Genomic DNA, 27,635 nt, shown 5'->3' with positions numbered 1-27,635 from the left:
CTCTTAAAGAGCGGATGAGACAGTGATCCAATCCCATGCTACTTCAAAGGATATATTGTCCCTTTGATGTTGGAGTAGAAAAAAAAAACTTTAAAAAGGAGAATATAATTATGGACGTCAGAAGATTCAAATTCACAAAACTCTCATGATGGTACAGGACAAGAGAACTAATGCAAGCCAACTTCTCTGAGTTCCTCCAGTGCTGATTAATTCATGAGATAGAGGAATATAAACGCTGTGAGTTCTTATGGATTCATAGTTGTGTCAGCAGCGTTGTCCAAGTGTCCAAATCTGGACTCTAATGCGAGCCAACTTCTCTGAGTTCCTCAAGTGGTGATTAATTCATGAGTTATAGAGAAAGGGATACACAAGTGAGTTCCCTTATGGATTCATAGTTGTGTCAGCGGAATTGTCCAAGTGTCCAGATTTGGACACTTGGACAATTCCGTGGACATGGCATGGAGTACGGTATTATTTTCAATGCTTTCTCACCACTTGTACATTTGTGGACGTCAGAAGATTCAAATTCACAAAACTCTCATGATGGTAAAGGACAAGAGAACTAATGCAAGCCAACTTCTCTCATTTCCTCAGGTGGTGATTAGTTCATGAGTTATAAAGGGAAGTTCCCTTCTGGATTCATAGTTGTGTCAGCAGTGTTGTCCAAGTGTCCAAATCTGGACACTTGAGCCACATGGCATGAAGTACGGTATTATTTTCAATGCTTTCTCGCCACTTGTACATTTTTAGTTCTGACACATGTTGCTGAGGAATTTTAACGCGCTCCAGCTTTCTTACAAATATGCACAATGGCGAGCCCTTCTTGTTTCCTCGGTGTCGAGCTGATTACGTCGACACGCCGCCAAACACCTCCGGCACGCCGGCGTCTGGGGATTCAGTCCAGCGGCTTATTTTAAAATGTAAATCTTTTGAAGACATTTTCTTTCACTGCAAGGTGTTATCACAAAAGCCCGTTTGATAGCGGACGGCTGGGTGTCTCTGTTTGTGTGTGTGTGTGTGTGTGTGTGTGTATGTGTGTGTGTGTTTGTTTGTGGATAACACACACAGAAACATGAAGGTGCCATCTGGAACCAAAAATGGTTCTTCAGAATGATGCCATAGAATGACTATTTCTAGTTCCACAAAGAACCTTTCAAACCAGGGTTCTCTAAAGAACCATTTCCTTAAAGAGTTCTTCAAAGAACCTATAAAGGTGTCTCAAAGAACCTTTAAAATGGTTCTTTAAGGCACGATTTCTGGTTCCACAAAGAACCTTTCAAACCAGGGTTCTTTAAAGAACCATGTTGTTAAACAGTTCTTCAAAGAACCTATAAAGGTGTCTCAAGGAACCTTCAAAAAATGATTCTTTCAGGCACCATTTACAGTTCCACAAAGAACCTTTCAACCCAAGGTTCCTTAAAGAACCATGTCATTGAATAGTTCTTCAAAGAACCTATAAAAGTGTTTCAAATGAAAGAATGGTTCTCTAGTAGATGATGGTTCTTCAGAGAACTATTTAAGAACCATTATTGTTCCGTGTGCAGAATATGAAGATGTAATTCTCAGAGGCGGTTATACAAATGTGCAGGACAACCGTTAAAAGAAGGATATTTCACAATCGGGTTGAGACTTTATCTTCAAATTAAATGAGGCCGCATATATCACTGCCAAAAAAAAAAAAAGAAGAAGAAAAAAAAGGAGGAGGAGTCTGCAGACAGTTTAGTTTTTTGCTGACGGGCAAAAATCACCAAATCAACCCAAAAATACAAGCTGCCGTCTTCTTTAAAATAATTATTCATCTGGAAAGTGCCGAAACCCACGAGACCACACCTGTTGACCCTTGAATGCCCACTCTGGTGTTTAGCAGGGGGACAATAGAGAGAGAGAGAGGGAGAGAGAGAGAGAGAGAGAGAGAGAGAGAGAGAGAGAGAGAGAGGGAGAGAGAGAGAGGGAGAGAGAGAGAGAGGGTGCCGTAAAGCAGCCTCCTTTTTGATGTCGACCCGGCCCTGACCCCTTTGTGGGGACCCTCGCCGTTTCACAGGGAGATCCAAACGCTTCTCTTTCTTTTCTTTTTCTTTTTTAAAGCACAATGCGGGACGAGAGCGCTGCCGACGACTTGCTAGAAAGCCCCCCCCCCCAATAAAACCGGGTGACCCGGAGGCTAATTGAGAGCTCGTGGTCGAGAAATGAAAAGGCCTGCGCTGGAGTTGAAGCGCTCCTCTTTAATTGGAGGAGGAGAAAGTGTGAAGTGTGTGTGACCCGACAGAAACACACCGAGGAGTTCAGATTCCTTCTGTTTATCGTAGATTTAGATATTTGTGATCTTGCGTCAGCAGTTGCATCAGTCCGAGAGAAGGCCGCCTCTCTCTCTCTCTCTTGGATTTGCATCACATCACATCACACACACACACACACACACACACACACACACACACACACACACACACACACACACACACACACACACACACACACACATACGTTCCCACAATGTGAACAATGAAAAAAATCCGCACGGGCCTCTTCGTCGCCCCCTCTTCCTCAGCTCAAATCCTACACTGGTGCTAAAATAGCAGAGACACACCAAAAAAAACCAACCCAGAGGAGAGGGGGGGGGGGGCTAATTGCAAATAACACAATATTTTGCAGTTCAAAGGCTTCGGAGGGGTTTGAGTGATAATTTTGGGCTGAAGCATCACCATAAACACTAATAAAATGAAGTGCGTCTGAGGAGGAGGAGGAGGAGGGGGGGGGTAGGGGGCGTGGCCAGGCCTCCCTTTGAACAGACCCTGTGATCAGTTCCCCCTCTCAATTAGCGTATTGTCCACTTGTCCTTTCAGCCGGGAGGGAGGGAAGGAGGGAGGGTGGGCGTCCCCCCCTTCTCTCTCTCTCTCTCTCTCTCTCTCCCCCCCCCCCAGCTTCCCTTTGAAGTGATTATCCCTTTATCTCAAGCCTGAGTGAGGAATATCTTGGGGGACAATGGCAAATTAAAGCCCATATGGAGAGGAGAGAAGCGTGAATGTCTGTTTGTAGGCTCAGAGGAGGAATAGAAGAAGAAAAGAGCGATAGAGAAATAAATAGAGTGGGAGAGAGAAAGGAGGGGGGGGCACACATCATCACTCTGTTTGCACGAGTTAAAGGGCGAGCGGTGGACGTCAACACTCATTAAAAAGAAAGAAGTAATTTCGGGGCTTGTGCCCGAGTTGACACTTGTAGCAGAGAGAGTAAAAGGAAAGAAGGGATGAGTGGAGGGATAGAAGGATGAGGAGAAGAGAGAGAGGAGCGCAGTCGTCAGCAGAATCAGACGCCGGTCAGACGAAGAAGACACAATTAAAAGAGTTAAGACGGCTTTGAAGTCGACATTGTGGGTACAGTGTGAGGACACACACTTTAACTCAGTGTGAGGACACACACTTTAACTTAGTGTGAGGACACACACTTTAACTCAGTGTGAGGACACACTTTAACACAGTGTGAGGACACACACTTTAACTCAGTGTGTGGACACACACTTTCACTCAGTGTGAGGACACACACTTTAACTCAGTGTGAGGACACATACTTTCATTCAGTGTGAGGACACACACTTTAACTCAATGTGAAGACACACACTTTAACTCAGTGTGAGGACACACACTTTAACTCAGTGTGAGGACACACACTTTCATTCAGTGTGAGGACACACACTTTCACTCAGTGTGAGGACACACACTTTAACTCAGTGTGAGGACACACACTTTAACTCAGTGTGAGAACACACACTTTAACACAGTGTGAGGACACACACTTTAACACAGTGTGAGGACACACACTTTAACACAGTGTGAGGACACACACTTTAACTCAGTGAGGACACACACTTTAACTCAGTGTGAGAACACACACTTTAACACAGTGTGAGGACACACACTTTAACTCAGTGTGAGGACACACACTTTAACTCAGTGTGAGGACACATACTTTCACTCAACTTTTGGTGGATAAAAAGTCTAAATAAATAATAAATCAGTCTCAACAACGATCAGGTAAAATCCCTGAGTGCTCATCTTTTGAAAATGTTGAGTGAGGGATTTGCTAAAGAAGGTGTGTGTGTGTGTGGGGGGGGGGGGGTGAATAATTACTCTCTTCCCACTCTCCCTCTTTCTTCTTAAAATCCTGTTTTTCGGTGGCTTAAAAGTTTAATAATGTATAGAAAAAATGTCTGTGATGCTCTGCCTAATCCGGTTGAGCTCGTCAGACCGAGACCCCGAAGAGAGCGGAGGCTGCCAAGAGAGAGAGGGAGAGAGGGGGGCGGGGGGGGGGAGAGAGGGGGAGAGAGAGGGAGAGATGGGGGGGGAGAGAGAAAGAGACTGACAGAGAGAGAGAGAGAGACATCCATCCTCCATCTTCCATCTTCATCCTTCATCTTCATCCTCCACCCTCCATCTTCATCCTTCATCTTCATCCTCCATCTTCCATCTTCATCCTCCACCCTCCATCTTCATCCTTCATCTTCATCCTCCATCTTCCATCTTCATCCTCCACCCTCCATCTTCATCCTACATCCTTCATCTTCATCCTCACTCTTCATCCTTCATCCTTCATCTTCCATCTTCCATCTTCCATCCTCCATCTTCATCCTTCATCCTTCATCCTCCATCCTCCATCTTCATCCTCCATCCTCCATCTTCATCCTTCATCCTTCATCTTCATCCTCCATCTTCATCCTCCATCCTCCATCTTCATCCTCACTCTTCATTCTTCATCCTTCATCTTCCATCTTCATCCTCCATCCTTCATCTTCACCCTCCATCTTCATCCTCCATCCTCCATCTTCATCCTCACTTTTCATCCTTCATCTTCATCCTCCATCTTCCATCCTTCATCTTCATCCTCCATCTTTCATCCTCCATCTTCCATCCTCCATCCTCCATCTTCATCCTCCATCTTCATCCTCCATCCTCCATCTTCATCCTCACTTTTCATCCTTCATCCTTCATCTTCATCCTCCATCTTCCATCCTCCATCTTCCATCTTCATCCTCCATCTTCCATCCTCCATCTTCCATCTTCATCCTCCATCTTCCATCCTCCATCTTCCATCTTCATCCTTCATCTTCCCCATCTTCTCCTCACAGTCATGATATTTCAGTTTGATTGGCTCGTCGATATCAAAGTGTGGACAAAATAATGCAAACGCCACATGTAGAGGGAGCTTTCACCTCGAGGCGAGCGGCCTGCAATTATAAAAACTACACAGGCTTCATGTGTCTGAAGGCCCACATGTGTGACTTTGGAAAGCGGCAACGAATGGGGGAAGAATACCACATTGAGAGAGAGAGAGAGAGAGAGAGAGAGAGAGAGAGAGAGAGAGAGAGAGAGAGAGAGAGAGAGAGAGGGAGAGAGGGATAGAGAGAGAGAGGGGAACCGGAAAGGGTCTCATAGTACATTTTTATATTTTCTTGAGCCAATTTTCTTGTACATTCAACATTCTCGGCGATAAAAAGTTATAATTCGATTAAATACAACCTTTGATTTGATTACGTTTTAAACATGTGTGTGTTGTTGACTTCCTTCCCCGATACGGCCGAAGGAGAGCGGTCACCCAGCTGCAGACACATGTTTCCCTGAGAGAGTTTCTAAACTAAGATAAAAGCGTTCTGACCCGGGCGACGGTTCCCAGCGTCACGCGGGGCTCAGCAGGTGTGCAGAGGGAGGCCGGAGAGGCAGATAGGCACCGAGGAACGTCAACAAAGAGCCTGGCAGACGACGCTCTGGGAAAACATTCCCACAGCAACACCAGTTAGAGAGCGTCACATCGACTTTCAGTCAAACGGTCTGGACTCCACGCTCTCCACTTTCGGGTCGCTGCGACCTTGACCTTTGACCTTTCACCACCAACATGAGAACGGTTCATCGTTGGTCGTCGGACTGAGTGAGTGTTTAATTTGAAGAGATGTGCTGCAGACGTTCCGGAGATATCGAGCTGACCTTTGACCCCCAAAATCTAAATCTGGGGATTCTTGTGTCCGAGTGGCTGTCGAATAATGGAGAGAGAGGAGGAAGAGGAGGAGGAGGAAGAAGAAGAGTAGGGGGAGTGGGAGCAAGAAGAGGAGGAATAAGATGAGAAAGAAGAGGAGGAGGAAGAAGAAGAGTAGGGGGAGTGGGAGCAAGAAGAGGAGGAAGAAGATGAGAAAGAAGAGGAGGAGGGGGAAGCGAAGGAAGAGGAGGAAGACCAGGAGGAGGAGGAAGAGGAGGAGGAGGAGGAAGAAGAGGACACGATGTTACTTTACTGTAATTATGTAACATTAACTGAAAGGTCCTCTTCCTCCTTCTCCTCCTCTTCCTCCCTCCTCCTCTTCCTCTTCTTCTTCTTCCTCCTCCTCCCCCCCCCCCCTTCTCAGTATATAAACCAGAGCTATCCACTAAGCGGCCTCCTCCTCCTCCTCCTCTTCCTCCTTCTCCTCCTCCTCCTTCCTCCTCTTCCTCCTCTTCCTCCTCTCTCCTCCTCCTCCTCCTCTTCCTCCTCTTCCTCCTTCTCCTCCTCCTCTTCCTCCTCTTCTTCTTCTTCCTCCTCCTCCTCCTCCTCCTCCTCCTCCTCCTCCTCGTCCTCCTCCTCCTCCTCCTCCTGTAGTTCTAAAGTGAGGTGGGGCTGATGGCTACTTGGCGATCCGCCCGCGGTTCACATGAAAGGAGAGAATAAAGACAGCTGCTAATTTTCTCCTTTGACCTTTTGGGCTCCTGCTGGTATTTCATACAAATGCTGATTTATGGAGGAGCCTAACAGCTCAGCGCTACTGGAGGGATTACCGTTAAGAGAGAGAGAGGGGGGGGGGGGGGAGTTGGACCCCGGGACCTCGCAGCATCTCGATTCATTTCATCTTTTGTTTCATAGCTCCTCCTCCTCCTCCTCCTCCTCCTCCTCCTCACTGGATCCTCACTCTTCATCTCTTTCATTCTCTCGTTCATATCTTTATTCATCCTCCATCCTTCTTCCCTCCACGCCGTCACCGTGTGATGAACATTCGGAGCACATTGGGACCTATGTGACTCCCTTTCCTCGGGTGTCACACTCATTATTTCATTTAGCGACTTCTAGTCATGATACATTCATCTATCTATCTATCTTCATGCACCGTGGACCCAGATACAGGGAGCGACTCAGGGGGAAGTGCCTTGCTCAAGGACACGTCGACTTGGGTGGGGATTGCACCGCCGACCCCCTGATTGAAAGACAGACCTGCTACCCACTGACCCAGCTGTGGAGACATTGGTACAGCCGTCTCTTCATAAAGCATCCGGAGTTCTATGTATGTTACTTATTTTATTCTATTTTAAAGTTTGATTGATTGATTGATTGACTGACTGATTGATTCATTGATTGATTGACTGATTGATTGACTGATTGATTGATTGACCCACCGTCGCCCCATCATCATGACATAAAACCAACCCAGACGCCCTGCGGTGAGGAAGGTGACACCCTCGTCTTCGTACAGTCAGTTTGATGCTGATCCCTCGTGCGGGTGTAGGACCCTGAACGGCCTCCGGGGGCAGCAGAGACACAGGAAGTGGAGATTCCCTTCTTCTGCCACTTGTTTGTTCCCAACCAGACACAACAAGCAGACACACAACAACCAGACACAACAACAACCAAACACAACAACCAGAGGAAACAAGCAGACACAACAAGCAGACACACAACAATCAGACACAACAACAACCACAAAAAACAACAACAACAACCAGACACACACAAATTAGACAAAACAACAACAACTTGACACACAACCAGAAACACAACCATACACAACAACCATGCACAACAACCAGAAACAACAACAACCAGACACAACAACCACCAGACACAACAACCACCGGACACAACAACCACCAGACACAACAACCACCGGACACAACAACCACCGGACACAACAACCATGCACAACAACCATGCACAACAACCAGACACAACAACCACCAGACACAACAACCACCGGACACAACAACCATGCACAACAACCAGACACAACAACCACCAGACACAACAACCACCGGACACAACAACCATGCACAACAACCAGACACAACAACCACCAGACACAACAACCACCGGACACAACAACCACCGGACACAACAACAACCAGACACAACAACAACCGGACATAACAACAACAACAACAACAACAACAACAAGACACAACAACAAGACACAACAACAACAACAACCAAAAGGAACCATTACACAGCCGTCCCTGGACCTCTCCCGTAATGAGATAAACAAAAACACTTCAATAAGAAGCGACTGCTCCCGATATAAATATCGTTTCTGTGGCAGCAGCTGAGCTCTTTGTCTCCGGCCCGGACACGTCCTCGTCGGGCGTGTCCCGCATACTTGGCACCGGCTTGTCGCGCGGCGGCGGATTATTTTGGCAAATTCAGAATGTGGAATCGGTCGGTCCCGCCCCCGTCGGGGAGAGGGAGCGCTCTGATTGGCCGATCGGCTCGACCGAAGAAGAGAAGAGAAACAAAAAGTAGAGCGAACGAGGAAACAACGCCTCTCATCTTCATCCCATCGTTCATGCAAACGTATGTTCACGATGGAGCGGCCATGGGGAGGAAGAGGAGGAAGAGGAGTGAACACAGACCTAATGAACATGTTGGAGCTTCAACCTTCAAACAAAGCCCAGAAACAAAAACACACACAGTCATACACTGAATACAAGGTACAGGAAGAGAATGAAGACACAACAAGTGATGCTCGTCACCGGCCAGACGCACAACACCCAGATACACAACAACCAGCCACAACAACCAGACACACAACACCCAGACACACAACAACCAGACACAACAACCAGACACACAACAACCAGACACAACAACCAGACACACAACACCCAGACACACAACAACCAGACACAACAACCAGACACACAACACCCAGACACACAACAACCAGACACAACAACCAGACACACAACACCCAGACACACAACAACCAGACACAACAACACCCAGACACACAACAACCAGACACAACAACACCCAGACACACAACAACCAGACACAACAACAACAACCAGACACAACAACAACAACCAGACACACAACAACAACAACCAGTCCAACAACCAGACGCACAACACCCAGATACACAACAACCAGCCACAACAACCAGACACACAACACCCAGACACACAACAACCAGACACAACAACAACAACCAGACACACAACACCCAGACACACAACAACCAGACACAACAACAACAACCAGACACAACAACAACAACCAGTCCAACAACCAGACACACAACACCCAGACACACAACAACCAGACACAACAACAACAACCAGACACACAACACCCAGACACACAACAACAACAACCAGACACACAACACCCAGACACAATGTTCTGGCAGCCATCCTCTCTCTCTCTCTCTCTCTCTCTCTCTCTCTCTCTCTTGAAGCAGGTCATTATTAGCCCAGTGATTACAGTGTGCATCCATTTAGAAAATGCAGGAGTGTGTGTGTGTGTGTGTGTGTTGGTGCACATGTGCCCGTCTGTGATCACAATGTGTGTGTGTGTGTGTGTGTGTGTGTGTGTGTGTGTGTGTGTGTGTGTGTGTGTGTGTGTGTATCAATCACTGCAGTGTGGGTGACGACGAGGAGCTGTTTGTGTTTCTCATAAAAGGGAAAAGGGATCAAAAGGTTCTGGTCCACCAGCTGGACCTTCAATCACATGGAGGACGTGACTCTAGAGCCCTGGGCAGCTGGAGCTCTGTGTGTGTGTGTGTGTGTGTGTGTGTGTGTGTGTGTGGAACCTTCTTCATCACAATCTTTCCATTTCCAGATTCCAAGTTCCACCCGATACTTTAAAGGATAATTCTTGTTTAATAAAACTCCGGTTCTTGTATTTAGAGTTGTGTTCATCATCTTAATAATGTTATACTTATGGAGAAGAGTTACAATAAAGAAGAGTCAAGAAATATGAAAATCAGTAAGATTACTCAGATTATATAACCTACTTAATCTAGAGATACAAATTAAACACAAGAGCATCTGCAGAGCTGCTAATAATTATTTTTTATTATCAATTAATCTTAATTAATTCTACAGAACAAGCTCATCACAAATGACCAAAGCCCAAAATAATAAATCTACAAGTTTAACCAAGAATTGAGATTCATATTTACAAAAGGCAGGTTTGACAATCATTCTCATATTCATGTTTTTTCTTCTTTCTTCTTACAAATAAGTTTGTTTAAAACCCTGAAAATATCGCAATAAAAATGACCAAAAACTGTGGAAATAAGACCCACGTTGTAATAACTGGAATTCTCCAGGTGAGGTTTGAGATCAGGACCAGTATCACAAAACCCAGATCATAAACCACGTGTTCACGGTAATCTCAAAGCCTCATATCACAGAGAAGCCCCCAGTGGACTCACCCGGTACTGCTCGTGAGCTCCTCCCATAACGCCTCCTCCTCCTCCTCCGCTATCTGTAATAAACAAACACAAGAGTTGTTATCACCAGTAAACAAAAAAACTATCCATAAGTTATAGAAGTTATGGAAGTTGTGTGATCTAACTGAAGTTTGATGATCTGTGACGTGCAACAGGAACTCAGATGAGGTGAGGGATGAAGATCGAGACGTTCCTCTGCACAGAACTGATCAGATTTCCTCCGACGTTCCCAGAAATGTCCCACGCTTGTTTTTCTGCCCAGAGTAAATCACCTTTAATGCTCACCAAGGAATCCCACCCGGGTGTGTGTGAGTGTGTGTGTGTGTGTGTGTGTGTGTGTAGGATCAAAGACTCTGAGCTCTTCTGTTCAGACCGTCCCTCGATTCATTCGGGAGATTTATGGTGTGTTGATTTTATGGTTTAACCTTTTTACAAACACCCTGGAATGAAGTACCGGTGTTTGACCAGCAGTGTTTATTTATAGCGGCGACAGCTCATTGTTTATCACATTGTGTTGGCTCCTCCCATTTTGTGAGCCAAAGCACGTGTTAAAAAACTAAAAATCAATGTAAAGTCGAGTTACAGTTTGTTGACACGGTAATGACAAAAAAAACTTCTTCAGAAGCAATCTGTAAATATATGTGTGAACTGGTGAGGAGAAGCAGCGCATTGTTCTGCCTATTGTTCTGACTATCGTTCTGCCTATTGTTCTGCCTATCGTTCTGCCTATCGTTCTGCCTATTGTTCTGCCTCTTGTTCTGCCTCTTGTTCTGCCTATTGTTCTGCCTATTGTTCTGCCTCTTGTTCTGCCTATTGTTCTGCCTATTGTTCTGCCTATTGTTCTGCCAATTGTTCTGCCTATTGTTCTGCCTCTTGTTCTGCCTATTGTTCTGCCGATTGTTCTGCCTCTTGTTCTGCCTATTGTGCTGCCTATTGTGCTGCCAATTGTTCTGCCTATTGTTCTGCCTCTTGTTCTGCCTATTGTTCTGCCTATTGTTCTGCCTCTTGTTCTGCCTATTGTGCTGCCTATTGTGCTGCCAATTGTTCTGCCTATAGTTATACCTCTTGTTCTGCCTATTGTGCTGCCAATTGTTCTGCCTATTGTTCTACCTCTTGTTCTGCCTATTGTTCTGCCTCTTGTTCTGCCTATTGTTCTACCTCTTGTTCTGCCTATTGTTCTACCTCTTGTTCTGTCTATTGTTCTGCCTATTGTTCTACCTATTGTTCTGCCTATTGTTTTATGCCTTGTTCTGCCTATTGTTACTCATATCATTCTGCCTATTCTACGCATTGTTCTACCTATTGTTCTGCCTATTGTTCGACCTATTGTTCTGCCTATTGTTCTTCCTATTGTTCTCCAGAGTTCTTGAACCTGTGGCACGGGCCGACAGACCGTCAGTAAATCCCAACGGTCGTACTTTACGCTAACCGACCAAGGGGCGACGCCGTCCACCGAGGCTCCGCCCCCTGTGATTGGACCGTCCTCCCCGGCGCTCCGGCCCTCCAACAAAGACGTTTGGATCTCGACTCATTGTCGTTATTTAAAACCTTACGGCCAACGATTGTCTCCATGCGGGGCCTTTCGGGAGCGATTCAAACAGACAGTAAGTAGAAACTACGAGTAGAAACCGGCAGATCTTTGATCCCCGAAGCCGATCCAACCTGTTGAGGACTCGAGGAGTGGAGGCGCATCGCCGTCTGCGTTCGTCACGCAGGCTTTCAAAAAAGCCGCAGATCAAAAGGAGAAGGCGTGTTGAGAATGAGGTTAAATTACAAGGAAAGAGAAGGAGATAACCGGTGTGGCGACTGCAGCGCTGCCAGAACACCGCGACGCAGAAACCCGTCCAGACGGTTGACGCAACGCCTCGGCGTGTTTACGTAAGCGGCGCTCTCGTCTGGCGTTAGAATCCGTCTTCCATTGGTTTTAGAACAACAAATTCCATTGAGGTCTGGATCGTGGAATATGCCGACTACCAACTATGGTCCTGTTGAGGCTCCGCCCACTCCTCTCTACCTCCATCTGCCTGATGGATCGTGGAGGTCTGGATGGTGGAATATGCCGACTACCAACTCTTCATCCACTCTGTCATATTCATTGTGTTGTTACTGTGTTTTAATTTGTGTGTAATGATTCCTTCTGGTCACATGACATCTATGACACCTGTCCATCCTGGAGAGGGATCCTCCTCTGTTCTCTCCTCAAGGGTTCTGACCTTTTACCCTGAAGGGTTGTTTGGGAGTTGTTCCTGATCCGATGTGAGGTCAAAGGTCAAAGGTCAGGGATGTCTATGTGTACAGATTGTACAGCACTCTGAGGGAAATTTGTAATTTGTGAAATGGGCTCTACAAATAAACTGACTTGAATTGAATTGAATTGAATCGTCACCAAGAGAAGAAAAAAAAATAAGAACAATGAGAAGTTGGTGGAGATGTTTGTGTGTGTGTGTGTCCGACGGATAAATGCATGGAATCATCTCTCGGGAACCTTTTCAGACGCATTCTTCAGGCCGCCGGCTTCTTCTGTTTTTAGTCCCGGTGGAATCCGAGAGGTATTTCAGTCGGGAGTGGTTTGTGCGGTCGTGTGGGTGAAAACATTCGGATAAGCGTCCAGCGCTCCAAAAAAAGCCTCGAAATACATCGCGCCACACAACGCTGCAGCATTCCTGCTCACACACACACACACACACACACACACACACACACACACACACACACACACACACACACACACACACACACACACACACACACACACACACACACACACACACACACGGTGGACAGAAGCCCGGCGGGTATTTACACGGGAGGTCTAGTTTCAGCTATTTCAGGTTTTTTTCTTCTTGAGGCCACCGCACAAAGTGATTCTTTAAAGTGTTAAACCACAAGCCCCGCCCCCGGCCCCGCCCCCAGACCCCCCCCCCCCTCTAACACACTTCAAATATCCAACAGGTTGTCCAGACAGCGCGCTGCAAAGAGACCCACGTTGCTCATGACACATACGTGTTGTTAACGGTTCTTGACTCACATTTAGTTTTTTATGAATTAGATTTCATCACAGAGACATCTGTCGTCTCATGAAGGCGATGACATCATCCGGTGGTTAGTTAGAGTCGCACCTTCACATTCACCTCTGTGCTCTGAGGTCGTGTGTTCATGGTGTACATACACACACACACACATACACATCTACACACACACATATACACGCACACATATACACGCACATACAACATACATACACATACATCATACACACACACACATATATACACACGCATATATCATACATACATACACACAAAAACACATACACACACACAAACAGACGTCATACATACACACACACCTACATACACATAAAAACACATATAAACACATACATACATACATACACACTCATATACACACACATATACACACAAATCATACATCATACATACACACACACACACACACCATGAGCGTACTGCAGCAGCTCTGATAGAGGAGGTGTCTCATGTTGAAAAGAGTTGTGTAGCAGCAGCTCCCTGACGTAGGAACAAGGAGAGGGAGCAGACCTCACAAGGAGCCTCACAAGGAGCCTCACAAGGCTCCTCACAAGGCTCCTCACAAGGCTCCTCACAAGCTTCCTCACAAGGAGCCTCACAAGGCTCCTCACAAGGCTCATCACAAGGAGCCTCACAAGGAGCCTCACAAGAAGCCTCACAAGGCTTCTCACAAGGAGCCTCACAAGGAGCCTCACAAGGCTTCTCACAAGGAGCCTCACAAGGCTCCTCACAAGGAGCCTCACAAGGCTTCTCACAAGGAGCCTCACAAGGCTCCTCACAAGGCTTCTCACAAGGCTCCTCACAAGGCTTCTCACAAGGCTCCTCACAAGGCTTCTCACAAGGAGCCTCACAAGGCTTCTCACAAGGCTTCTCACAAGGCTTCTCACAAGGAGCCTCACAAGGAGCCTCACAAGGCTTCTCACAAGGCTTCTCACAAGGCTCCTCACAAGGAGCCTCACAAGGCTTCTCACAAGGAGCCTCACAAGGAGCCTCACAAGGCTTCTCACAAGGCTCCTCACAAGGCTTCTCACAAGGCTTCTCACAAGGAGCCTCACAAGGCTCCTCACAAGGCTTCTCACAAGGCTTCTCACAAGGCTTCTCACAAGGAGCCTCACAAGGAGCCTCACAAGGCTTCTCACAAGGAGCCTCACAAGGCTCCTCACAAGGCTTCTCACAAGGCTTCTCACAAGGAGCCTCACAAGGAGCCTCACAAGGCTTCTCACAAGGCTTCTCACAAGGAGCCTCACAAGGAGCCTCACAAGGAGCCTCACAAGGCTTCTCACAAGGCTTCTCACAAGGATCCTCACAAGGAGCCTCACAAGGCTCCTCACAAGGAGCCTCACAAGGAGCCTCACAAGGCTCCTCACAAGGCTTCTCACAAGGCTCCTCACAAGCTTCCTCACGAGGAGCCTCACAAGGCTCCTCACAAGGAGCCTCACAAGCTTCCTCACAATCCCCCTGTCGGAGCGTCGTCCTGATGCTCAGCCACTTTGAAAAGTGCAGATGGCAAAAAAACTTTGGGCTTGAAAAGAATTTTTCAACTTCTGAGAGAGACACCTCGCAACAGGACGGAGCGCTAGAGAAGAAAAGAAAAGAAAAGCCGGAGACGGTTGGAAGAGAAAGAAGTGTCAGACAGAGAGGTAGAAAACAGGTATCATGTTTGGGAAAAACAACGACAACCAAGGTGTCATCGGAGAGAAAAGATTTTAAAAAACTATTCGACACAATGCACAAAGCTTTATATATGAGTGTACGATATATATTTATATATACATATATGTATATATATAATATATATATTAAAAACATATAATATATATAAAATATATTTATAATATATATATATATTATATGTTTTTATAATATACCGTATATCTATATGTATTATAAATACATATAATATATATATAATATATATTTATAATTTAGATATATATTATACATGCATTTACAATATATTATATATATATTATACATATAATATACTGTATATTCATAATTTATATATTTATATTATATATGTATTTTAATATATATATATATTATAAATACATATGTAATATATATACATATATTTATTATATATATATCATAAGTATATATATATATATATATTATATACATATATAATATATATATAAATACAAGAATGTATAATATATATATATATATAATAAATAAATATATTTAAAATATATATATATATATATATATAGAGAGAGAACAGAATAGAATATAAATAGTGATTGTGTGTGTGTGGGTGGTGAAGTTCATATCTTCATGTATTAGACGTCAGTAGAACCTCGTTCGACAGAACTCTTCTCAGAACTGTCTTCCAACAGGCTGCCGCTAAAAGAAAAGGTTTAATAAAGTTTGATCACTATTTATTTCATCTCAATGGGGCCTTTGAAAAAATGTGCCTAGCGGAAGAAAAAAAAAGTTCCCCCCTTCACATCCTTTTACCTTGACTCTCAAAAAGAAAGCTGACTTCATCAGCGCACCTCGAGAGTTTGACGAAGATGAACGCTAAGCTCTCGAATCCTTTCAAAAAAATGAATAAATGATATCGCTCCTCTTTTTTTAATCGGCGCTCGCTGGATAACAAAGAGACTTTGAGACACTTTGAGGACGGCTAACGATCAGAAGCGTCTTTGTCTGCTCTTCGTCTCCCGCTGACGGACAGGAACATCAAGGGGAGAAGGCCCTCAACCCACTTTACAATCATCTCGCCACAAAGTGGGAAGAGAGACTCGTCGTTTCATCTTCGCTCCCCAACTTACGAAGAAGCGCCCTCGTATTGACGACTCGGAAGGTGCCTTGTGTCTTTGAAAGACTTTTTAAAAATCTATATATAGTGTTCAATTTAACTTGTTCTTCTTCTTTTTTCCCCCGGCGTTCTGACATGGCTGACAGCTGCCGCTTGGTTGAAAGACATTCTTGAAGATTCAAGGGGAGGGGGGGGGGGTTTGATGTATGCTAATCAATCGATGGGTGGAGAAGATATGGAGGTAAAAAAAAAAAAAGGTGTGAGTGACAGAAACTTGTCAGACTCACCGAGGTATCAAATAAAAAGTCTCAAAGTTTGCGTCGCCGCCCCCAAAACCGCATGTGGTTTACACGCCTCAAAAGGTTTGACTTGAAAACGCGCCGCATTTGATGTATAAAGGCAAAAGAAAAATTGGGACGATTCTCCATATGGTATGGCAGCGAGAGAGAGAGGCTTCTTCTTCTTCTTCTTTTACTTCTTCCTCTTCTTCTTCTTCTTCTACTTCTTCTTCAACTTCCTCTTTTACTTCTTCTTCTTCTTTTACTTCTTCTTCTTCTTCTACTTCCTCTTCTTCTTCTTCTTCCTCTTCTTCTTCTTCTTCCTCTTCGTCTTCTTCTTCTTCTTTTAAAGCTTTGTCCCTGACGCCCACGGAGGGAAGACTCGGAGCCTCTTCCTCACATCAAAGGACTCACAGGATGTGGAATTTACATCTCAAAGGACCCTGAAGGAAAAGGTTGAACCAGACGATGTCCGTTAAACACAGCTCTGCTTTTTCATTTGCTTTGTCTGTGTTGAATGTGAGAGTCTGGTTGTTGTCTAGTTAGTACCTGAGTGAGTCTTCTTGTTGTCTAGTTAGTACCTGAGTGAGTCTTATTGTTGTCTAGTTGGTACCTGAGTGAGTCTTCTTGTTGTCTAGTTAGTACCTGAGTGAGTCTTCTTGTTGTCTAGTTAGTACCTGAGTGAGTCTTATTGTTGTCTAGTTGGTACCTGAGTGAGTCTTCTTGTTATCTAGTTGGTACCTGAGTGAGTCTTCTTGTTGTCTAGTTAGTACCTGAGTGAGTCTTCTTGTTGTCTAGTTAGTACCTGAGTGAGTCTTCTTGTTGTCTAGTTGGTACCTGAGTGAGTCTTATTGTTGTCTAGTTAGAACCTGAGTGAGTCTTCTTGTTGTCTAGTTAGTACCTGAGTGAGTCTTCTTGTTGTCTAGTTAGAACCTGAGTGAGTCTTCTTGTTGTCTAGTTAGTACCTGAGTGAGTCTTCTTGTTGTCAGACTACCTGAATCTAGAGACTACCTGACTCTACAGACTACCTGACTCTACAGACTACCTGACTCTAGAGACGACCTGACTCTAGAGACTACCTGACTCTAGAGACTACCTGACTCTACAGACTACCTGACTCTAGAGATTACCTGACTCTACCTGGCTCTACAGACGACCTGACTCTAGAGACTACCTGACTCTACAGACTACCTGACTCTACAGACTACCTGACTCTACAGACTACCTGACTCTAGAGACTACCTGACTCTACAGACTACCTCACTCTACAGACTACCTGACTCTAGAGACGACCTGACTCTAGAGATGACCTGACTCTAGAGACTACCTGACTCTAGAGACTACCTGACTCTACAGACTACCTGACTCTAGAGACTACCTGACTCTAGAGACGACCTGACTCTAGAGACTACCTGACTCTAGAGACTACCTGACTCTACAGACTACCTGCCTCTACAGACTACCTGACTCTAGAGACGACCTGACTCTAGAGACGACCTGACTCTAGAGACTACCTGACTCTACAGACTACCTGCCTCTACAGACTACCTGACTCTAGAGACGACCTGACTCTAGAGACTACCTGACTCTAGAGACTACCTGACTCTACCTGACTCTACAGACGACCTGACTCTAGAGACTACCTGACTCTACAGACTACCTGACTCTACAGACTAGCTGACTCTACAGACTACCTGACTCTAGAGACTACCTGACTCTAGAGACTACCTGACTCTACAGACTACCTGACTCTAGAGACTACCTGACTCTACAGACTACCTGACTCTAGAGACTACCTGACTCTACAGACTACCTGACTCTAGAGACTACCTGACTCTAGAGACTACCTGACTCTACAGACTACCTGACTCTACCTGACTCTACAGACTACCTGACTCTCCAGACTACCTGACTCTACAGACTACCTGACTCTACCTGACTCTACAGACTACCTGACTCTACAGACTACCTGACTCTCCAGACTACCTGACTCTACAGACTACCTGACTCTACAGACTACCTGACTCTAGAGACTACCTGACTCTAGAGACTACCTGACTCTCCAGACTACCTGACTCTACAGACTACCTGACTCTACAGACTACCTGACTCTACAGACTACCTGACTCTACCTGACTCTACAGACTACGTGACTCTACCTGACTCTACAGACTACCTGACTCTACCTGACTCTCCAGACTACCTGACTCTACAGACTACCTGACTCTACCTGACTCTACAGACTACCTGACTCTAGAGACTACCTGACTCTACAGACTACCTGACTCTAGAGACTACCTGACTCTACAGACTACCTGACTCTACCTGACTCTACAGACTACCTGACTCTACCTGACTCTACAGACTACCTGACTCTACAGACTACATGACTCTACAGACTACCTGACTCTAGAGACTACCTGACTCTACAGACTACCTGACTCTAGAGACTACCTGACTCTACAGACTACCTGACTCTACCTGACTCTACAGACTACCTGACCCTACAGACTACCTGACTCTACAGACTACCTGACTCTAGAGACTACCTGACTCTACAGACTACCTGACTCTACAGACTACCTGACTCTACCTGACTCTACAGACTACCTGACTCTAGAGACTACCTGACTCTACAGACTACCTGACTCTAGAGACTACCTGACTCTACAGACTACCTGACTCTACAGACTACCTGACTCTAGAGACTACCTGACTCTACAGACTACCTGACTCTACAGACTACCTGACTCTAGAGACTACCTGACTCTACAGATTACCTGACTCTACCTGACTCTACAGACTACCTGACTCTCCAGACTACCTGACTCTCCAGACTACCTGACTCTAGAGACTACCTGACTCTCCAGACTACCTGACTCTACAGACTACCTGACTCTACAGACTACCTGACTCGCCAGACTACCTGACTACCTGACTCTAGAGACTACCTGACTCTAGAGACTACCTGACTCTACAGACTACCTGACTCTACAGACTACCTGACTCTACCTGACTACCTGACTCTAGAGACTACCTGACTCTACAGACTACCTGACTCTACAGACTACCTGACTCTAGAGACTACCTGACTCTAGAGACTACCTGACTCTACAGACTACCTGACTCTACCTGACTCTACAGACTACCTGACTCTAGAGACTACCTGACTCTAGAGACTACCTGACTCTGGAGACTACCTGACTCTACAGACTACCTGACTCTAGAGACTACCTGACTCTACAGACTACCTGACTCTAGAGACTACCTGACTCTACAGACTACCTGACTCTACAGACTACCTGACTCTACAGACTACCTGACTCTACCTGACTCTACAGACTACCTGACTCTAGAGACTACCTGACTCTAGAGACTACCTGACTCTACAGACTACCTGACTCTACCTGACTCTACAGACTACCTGACTCTACAGACTACCTGACTCTAGAGACTACCTGACTCTAGAGACTACCTGACTCTAGAGACTACCTGACTCTACAGACTACCTGACTCTACAGACTACCTGACTCTAGAGACTACCTGACTCTACAGACTACCTGACTCTACAGACTACCTGACTCTACAGACTACCTGACTCTACCTGACTCTACAGACTACCGCTGTTCATTCTCAGCTCTGCAGCTCGGTAGCTTTTCATAAGGCAGTAAAAAAGAAAGAAATCCACTCCAGATGTGGAGGCCTGTGGAATTCCGGGGAAAGCCAAACCATCTCCACACGCGTGTGCTCATCCACATGTATGTACAGTATGTACAGTATGCACACCAGACGGAGACCAGCAGCCAATCACAGCGAAGACACTCCGGACCTCTTCCTTGAATGTGGATTTATTTAACAGTTCTTCTGTGTGGCGCATTTTAATTACAGGATGTTAACGTGAAGATTTAATTATCTGGATATTTAATCATGCCCCCCCCCCCTGTTGAGTAAAAGAGACCCCACATCATGAAGAGACAACGAGAGACCCCCCTCTTGAAGACAGAACTAGAGACCCCCCTCTATAAGACAGAACTAGAGACCCCCCTCATGAAGACAGAACTAGAGACCCCCCTCTTGAAGACAGAACTAGAGACCCCCCTCTTGAAGACAGAACTAGAGACCCCCCTCATGAAGACAGAACTAGAGACCCCCCTCATGAAGACAGAACTAGAGACCCCCCTCTTGAAGACACAACTAGAGACCCCCGTCTTGAAGACACAACTAGAGACCCCCCTCATGAAGACACAACTAGAGACCCCCCTCATTAAGACACAACTAGAGACCCCCTCTAGAAGACAACACTAGAGACCCCCCTCATAAAGACACAACTAGAGACCCCCTCTTGAAGACAACACTAGAGACCCCCCTCATTAAGACAGAACTAGAGACCCCCCTCTTGAAGACAGACCTAGAGACCCCCTCTAGAAGACAACACTAGAGACCCCCCTCATGAAGACACAACTAGAGACCCCCCTCATGAAGACAGAACTAGAGACCCCCCTCATGAAGACAGACCTAGAGACCCCCCTCATGAAGACACAACTAGAGACCCCCCTCTTGAAGACAGACCTAGAGACCCCCCTCATGAAGACACAACTAGAGACCCCCCTCATGAAGACAGACCTAGAGACCCCCCTCATGAAGACATAACTAGAGACCCCCCTCATGAAGACACAACTAGAGAGCCCCCGCATGAAGACAGACCTAGAGACCCCCCTCATGAAGACACAACTAGAGACCCCCAACATTAAGACAGACCTAGAGACCCCCCTCATTAAGACAGAACTAGAGACCCCCCTCATGAAGACAGACCTAGAGACCCCCCTCATGAAGACAGAACTAGAGACCCCCCTCATGAAGACAGACCTAGAGACCCCCCGCATGAAGACAGAACTAGAGACCCCACTCATGAAGACATAACTAGAGACCCCCCTCATGAAGACAGACCTAGAGACCCCCCGCATGAAGACAGAACTAGAGACAGAACTAGAGACCCCACTCGGTTGAGATGGCGCGGCTGTGTCCAGACGCCGTCGTGGTAGCTCCGCGGAGATTGTGCGCTCTTTTAGTTTTTGTGTTTATTTTTAATATTTTCTTTGCCACAAACACATCGGCAATAACAGCATACGAACGCAGCACACTTTTGGACATAAACTTTTGCGCAAAACAAGGGTTTTTGTCCACTTTTTCCATCGATCCAGCGTGGCGGCAGAGATCGTCGAGCGAACCACAACAACAACAGTGGAGCCGCTACTACGGGAGACGACGAAAACATCGAGGGAAACGGAGCAGAATTCGGAACAGACTGAGAGTTCAAGCCCACCGTCCACCTCTGCCCAGCATCCTTCTTGCTAACGTCCAGTCTCTGGAAAATAAGATGGATGATGTTAGGGCAAGGATCAGATTCCAACGGGACATGAGGGACTCTAACATCTTTTGTCTGACGGAAACATGGCTGACCCCGCTGGTGCCGGATCGAGTCATATGCCCAACCGAGTCCTTCTCTGTTTTCCGTGCAGACAGAATGGAAGAGTCTGGTAAATCTAAGGGTGGAGGGGTTTGCTTCATGACTAACAACAAGTGGTGCAACCCCAAGGACATTAAGACTCTTTCTCGTTCCTGCTCGACGAACCTGGAACATCTGACGATCTCATGCCGTCCATTCTACCTTCCCCGGGAGTTCAGCTCGGTCATCACCACAACCGTCTACATACCACCACAAGCGGACACTGACGTAGCACTATCGGACCTACATGATGTGTTATGTCGGCATCAGAACAAGTATCCCGACGCGGCTGTGGTGGTGGCTGGGGACTTTAATAGGGCAAACCTAAAAAAAGTCATGCCGAACTTTCACCAGCACATTACGTGTGCTACCAGAGGAAAGAACGTTGGACCACTGCTATCGCCATTCAAGAGAGGCTACAAGGCTGTCTCTCTCCTCCGTTCGCAAATCGGACCATGCTGCCATTTTCCTGCTACCGGAGTACCAACAAAAGATAGCACGGGAAGCGGTAGTGACGAGGGACGAAAGCGGTGGTCTGACCAATCAGAGGCTGAGCTACAGGACGCTCTGCGTCGCCGACTGGGACATGATCCAATCCAGTTCCAGTGACGCCAGCGAGTTTATGGACGTAGCAATGAGCCTCATAGCAACGCCGGACACCATCGCCCCCACGGTAAAAGTTAGGTTCTTTTCTAACCAAAAGCCGTGGGTTGATAGACCCATCCGTGAAGCTGTGAACGCCAGATTGCTGCCTATAACTCCGGTCTTGTATCCGCAACAGGGACGAGTACAAGGCAGCGGTCTATGGACTGAGGAGGGCGGTGAAGGAGGCCAAGAGGAGGTACCGAGACAGAGTGGAATCACAGATGGAGCAGCGCGACACCAGGCGCCTATGGCAGGGGCTACGGACTATCACAGACTACCAGAGCAGACCCCAGAATGGTGAGTGCCGACGCATCCCTAGCGGACGACCTGAACTCATTTTATGCACGGTTTGAGGCTAGCAACAACAGCGCTAGCTCGCCAAGCTAACAACAACACCGTTAGCGTAGCGAGGTGAGTTCTACCGCTGGGGATGAACACACTCTCTGTGACCGAGCACAGTGTGAGGAGGGCTCTGTTGAGGTGAACACCAGGAAAGCTGCAGGTCCAGATGGCATATCTGGGCGAGTACTGAAGACCTGTGATAACCAGCTAGCTCCAGTGTTCACCACAATATTCAACCTCTCCTGGCTGAGTCCGTGGTCCCGCCTGCTTCAAGAGATCCACTATTGTCCCTGTGCCCAAGAATGCTTCTCCAGCATGTATGAATGACTACCGACCGTGGCCCTCACCTCGGTGGTCATGAAATGCTTTGAGAGGCTGATAAAGGACTACATCTGCGCCTTCCTCCCTTCCTCCATGGACCCGCTGCAGTTTGCTTATCGCCCAAACAGATCCATGGATGATGCTGTCTCCCAGGTACTGCACACCACACTCTCTCATCTGGACAGCCAGAGGGGGGGGCATGTGAGACTGCTGTTCACTGATTATAGTTCAGCTTTCAACACCATAGTCCCTCCAGACTGGCCGGCAAGCTGATTGAGCTGGGACTGAACACCCCTGTGTGCTTGGATCCTGGACTTCCTGACCGCCAGGCCACAGGTGGTCAGGGTGGGCAGACACACCTCCAACCCCCTCACCCTGAACACAGGATCCCCCCAGGGTTGCGTCCTCAGCCCCTACTGTACTCCCTGTACACACATGACTGTGTGGCCAGGTTCAGCTCCAACACCATCATCAAGTTTGCGGATGACACAGTGGTGGTGGGCCTGATCTCGACAACGACGAGAAGGCCTACCTGGAGGAAGTTGCTGATCTGTCACTCTGGTGCCAGGACAACAGCCTCCTCATGAATGTCACCAAAACTAAGGAGCTGATTGTGGACTTTAGGAGGGTACAACAACAGAGGACGTACTCACCACTGGGGATTAACGGGACTACTGTGGAGAGGGTGAGCGGGTATAAATACCTGGGAGTCCACATCACCGAGGATCTGACATGGTCAACGAACACAGACACTCTGGTGAGAAAGGCAAGGCAGCGCCTCTACCACCTCAGGCAGCTGAGGAAATTTAAAGTTTCCCAGAGGATCCTTCAGTCCTTCTACTCTGGAGCTGTAGAGAGCGTCCTGACAGGAAGCATCACAGCCTGGTTTGGCAACTGCTCCGCTCAGGACAGGAAGGCTCTGCAGAGAGTAGTGCTCTCGGCTGAACGCACTATTGAACTACACTCCCACCCTGCAGGACTTGTACACCAGGAGGTGCAGAACCAGAGCCGGCAGGATCATGAAGGATCCTCACCACCCAACAACAGACTGTTTCAGCTGCTGCGGTCAGGCAGGCGCCTCCGTAGTCACGCTGCAAGAACAGAGAGACTGAGACGGAGTTTCTTTCCTCAGGCCATCAGGATTGTGAACTCCGACCTCACCAGGACCCCCACATAGACCCACACAACTGCCCCTCTTAGGCACACACACACACACACACACACACACACACTTACTGTAAATATTGTGTTGTTTTTTATTGTAAATAGTGTGTACTTGTTGCCCTTGCACATTCCTGCTGAGCATTGCCACTTTCATTTCACTGCACACCCTGTGTGTGTATGTGACAAATAAAACATCTTGAATCTTGAATCTTGAATGAAGACATAACTAGAGACCCCCCTCATGAAGACAGACCTAGAGACTCCCCTCATGAAGACACAACTAGAGACCCCCCTCTTGAAGACACAACTAGAGACCCCCCTCTTGAAGACACAACTAGAGACCCCCCTCATGAAGACACAACTAGAGACCCCCTCTAGAAGACAGACCTAGAGACCCCCCTCATGAAGACACAACTAGAGACCCCCCTCATGAAGACACAACTAGAAACCCCCTCATGAAGACACAACTAGAGACCCCCCTCTAGAAGACAGACCTAGAGACCCCCCTCATGAAGACACAACTAGAGACCCCCTCTTGAAGACATAACTAGAGACCCCCCTCATGAAGACACAACTAGAGACCCCCCTCTTGAAGACAGACCTAGAGACCCCCCTCATGAAGACACAACTAGAGACCCCCCTCATGAAGACACAACTAGAGACCCCCTCTTGAAGACATAACTAGAGACCCCCCTCTAGAAGACAGACCTAGAGACCCCCCTCATGAAGACACAACTAGAGACCCCCTCATGAAGACAGACCTAGAGACCCCCCTCATGAAGACACAACTAGAGACCCCCTCTTGAAGACATAACTAGAGACCCCCCTCTTGAAGACAGACCTAGAGACCCCTCATGAAGACATAACTAGAGACCCCCCTCATGAAGACACAACTAGAGACCCCCCTCTTGAAGACAGACCTAGAGACACCCCTCATGAAGACATAACTAGAGACCCCCCTCTTGAAGACAGACCTAGAGACCCCCCTCATGAAGACATAACTAGAGACCCCCCTCTTGAAAACACAACTAGAGACCCCCCTCATGAAGACACAACTAGAGACCCCCCTCATGAAGACACAACTAGAGACCCCTCATGAAGACACAACTAGAGACCCCTCTTGAAGACACAACTAGAGACCCTCTAGAAGACAGACCTAGAGACCCCTCATGAAGACATAACTAGAGACCCCTCATGAAGACACAACTAGAGACCCCCTCTAGAAGACAGACCTAGAGACCCCTCATGAAGACACAACTAGAGACCCCCCTCATGAAGACATAACTAGAGACCCCCCTCATGAAGACACAACTAGAGACCCCCCTCATGAAGACACAACTAGAGACCCCCTCTTGAAGACAACACTAGAGACCCCCCTCATTAAGACAGAACTAGAGACCCCCTCTTGAAGACAACACTAGAGACCCCCCTCATTAAGACAGAACTAGAGACCCCCCTCTTGAAGACAGACCTAGAGACCCCCTCTAGAAGACAACACTAGAGACCCCCCTCATGAAGACACAACTAGAGACGCCCCTCATAAAGACACAACTAGAGACCCCCCTCATGAAGACACAACTAGAGACCCCTCATGAAGGCACACCTAGCGACCCCCTCATGAAGACATAACTAGATACCCCTCATGAAGACACAACTAGAGACCCCCCTCATGAAGACATAACTAGATACCCCCCTCATGAAGACACAACTAGAGACCCCCCTCATGAAGACACAACTAGAGACCCCTCATGAAGACACACTAGAGACCCCTCATGAAGACACAACTAGAGACCCCTCTTGAAGACACAACTAGAGACCCCCCTCATGAAGACATAACTAGAGACCCCCCTCATGAAGACAGACCTAGAGACCCCCTCATGAAGACACAACTAGAGACCCCCCTCATGAAGACACACCTAGAGACCCCCCTCATGAAGACATAACTAGAGACCCCCCTCATGAAGACACAACTAGAGACCCCCCTCATGAAGACAGACCTAGAGACCCCCTCATGAAGACACAACTAGAGACCCCCCTCTTGAAGACATAACTAGAGACCACCCTCATGAAGACACAACTAGAGACCCCCCTCTTGAAGACACAACTAGAGACCCCCCTCATGAAGACATAACTAGAGACCCCCCTCATGAAGACACAACTAGAGACCCCCCTCATGAAGACATAACTAGAGACCCCCCTCTTGAAGACACAACTAGAGACCCCGCTCATGAAGACATAACTAGAGACCCCCTCATGAAGACACAACTAGAGACCCCTCATGAAGACATAACTAGAGACCCCCTCATGAAGACACAACTAGAGACCCCCCTCATGAAGACACAACTAGAGACCCCCGTCATGAAGACAGAACTAGAGACCCCCCTCATGAAGACATAACTAGAGACCCCCCTCATGAAGACACAACTAGAGACCCCCCTCATGAAGACACAACTAGAGACCCCTCATGAAGACACAACTAGAGACAGCCCTCATGAAGACACAACTAGAGACCCCCTCATGAAGACACAACTAGAGACCCCCCTCATTAAGACACAACTAGAAGACCCCCTCATGAAGACACAACTAGAGACCCCTCATGAAGACACAACTAGAGACCCCTCATGAAGACAGACCTAGAGACCCCCTCATGAAGACACAACTAGAGACCCCCTCTTGAAGACACAACTAGAGACCCCCCTCATGAAGACACAACTAGAGACCCCCCTCATGAAGACACAACTAGAGACCCCCTCATGAAGACACAACTAGAGACCCCCCTCATTAAGACATAACTAGAGACCCCCCTCATGAAGACAGAACTAGAGACCCCCCTCATGAAGACACAACTAGAGACCCCCCTCATGAAGACACAACTAGAGACCCCCCTCATGAAGACACAACTAGAGACCCCCCTCATGAAGACACAACTAGAGACCCCCCTCATGAAGACAGACCTAGAGACCCCCCTCATGAAGACACAACTAGAGACCCCCCTCATGAAGACACAACTAGAGACCCCCCTCATGAAGACACAACAAGAGACCCCCGTCATGAAGACAGAACTAGAGACCCCTCATGAAGACACAACTAGAGACCCCTCATGAAGACA

The 27,635-nt window shown here is 47.1% G+C and overlaps 1 protein-coding gene across 1 annotated transcript; it reads left to right on the top strand.

Moving 5' to 3' along the window:
- The first annotated feature begins 10,628 nt into the window (after positions 1-10,628).
- LOC130190288 (histidine-rich glycoprotein-like) lies at positions 10,629-14,981 on the top strand. Its single transcript, XM_056409611.1, has 2 exons — positions 10,629-10,755; positions 13,993-14,981. The coding sequence occupies exons 1-2, from the start codon at positions 10,629-10,631 to the stop codon at positions 14,979-14,981; spliced, it is 1,116 nt and encodes a 371-aa protein (XP_056265586.1).
- Positions 14,982-27,635: the final 12,654 nt, after the last annotated feature.

Source organism: Pseudoliparis swirei, chromosome 24, assembly GCF_029220125.1.
Source record: "Pseudoliparis swirei isolate HS2019 ecotype Mariana Trench chromosome 24, NWPU_hadal_v1, whole genome shotgun sequence".
Classification (NCBI taxonomy): domain Eukaryota; kingdom Metazoa; phylum Chordata; class Actinopteri; order Perciformes; family Liparidae; genus Pseudoliparis; species Pseudoliparis swirei.
This window is presented reverse-complemented; position numbering and strand designations above follow the sequence as displayed.

What these genes read in the sequence shown, in the direction of transcription:
- LOC130190288 (XM_056409611.1), top strand. Translation starts at nt 10,629, where the DNA reads ATGAAGATCGAGACGTTCCTCTGCACAGAACTGATCAGATTTCCTCCG. An exon ending in CACCAAGGAATCCCACCCGG is followed by an intron (nt 10,756 to 13,992) that starts GTGTGTGTGAGT and finishes TCCCTGACGTAG; the next exon opens with GAACAAGGAGAGGGAGCAGA.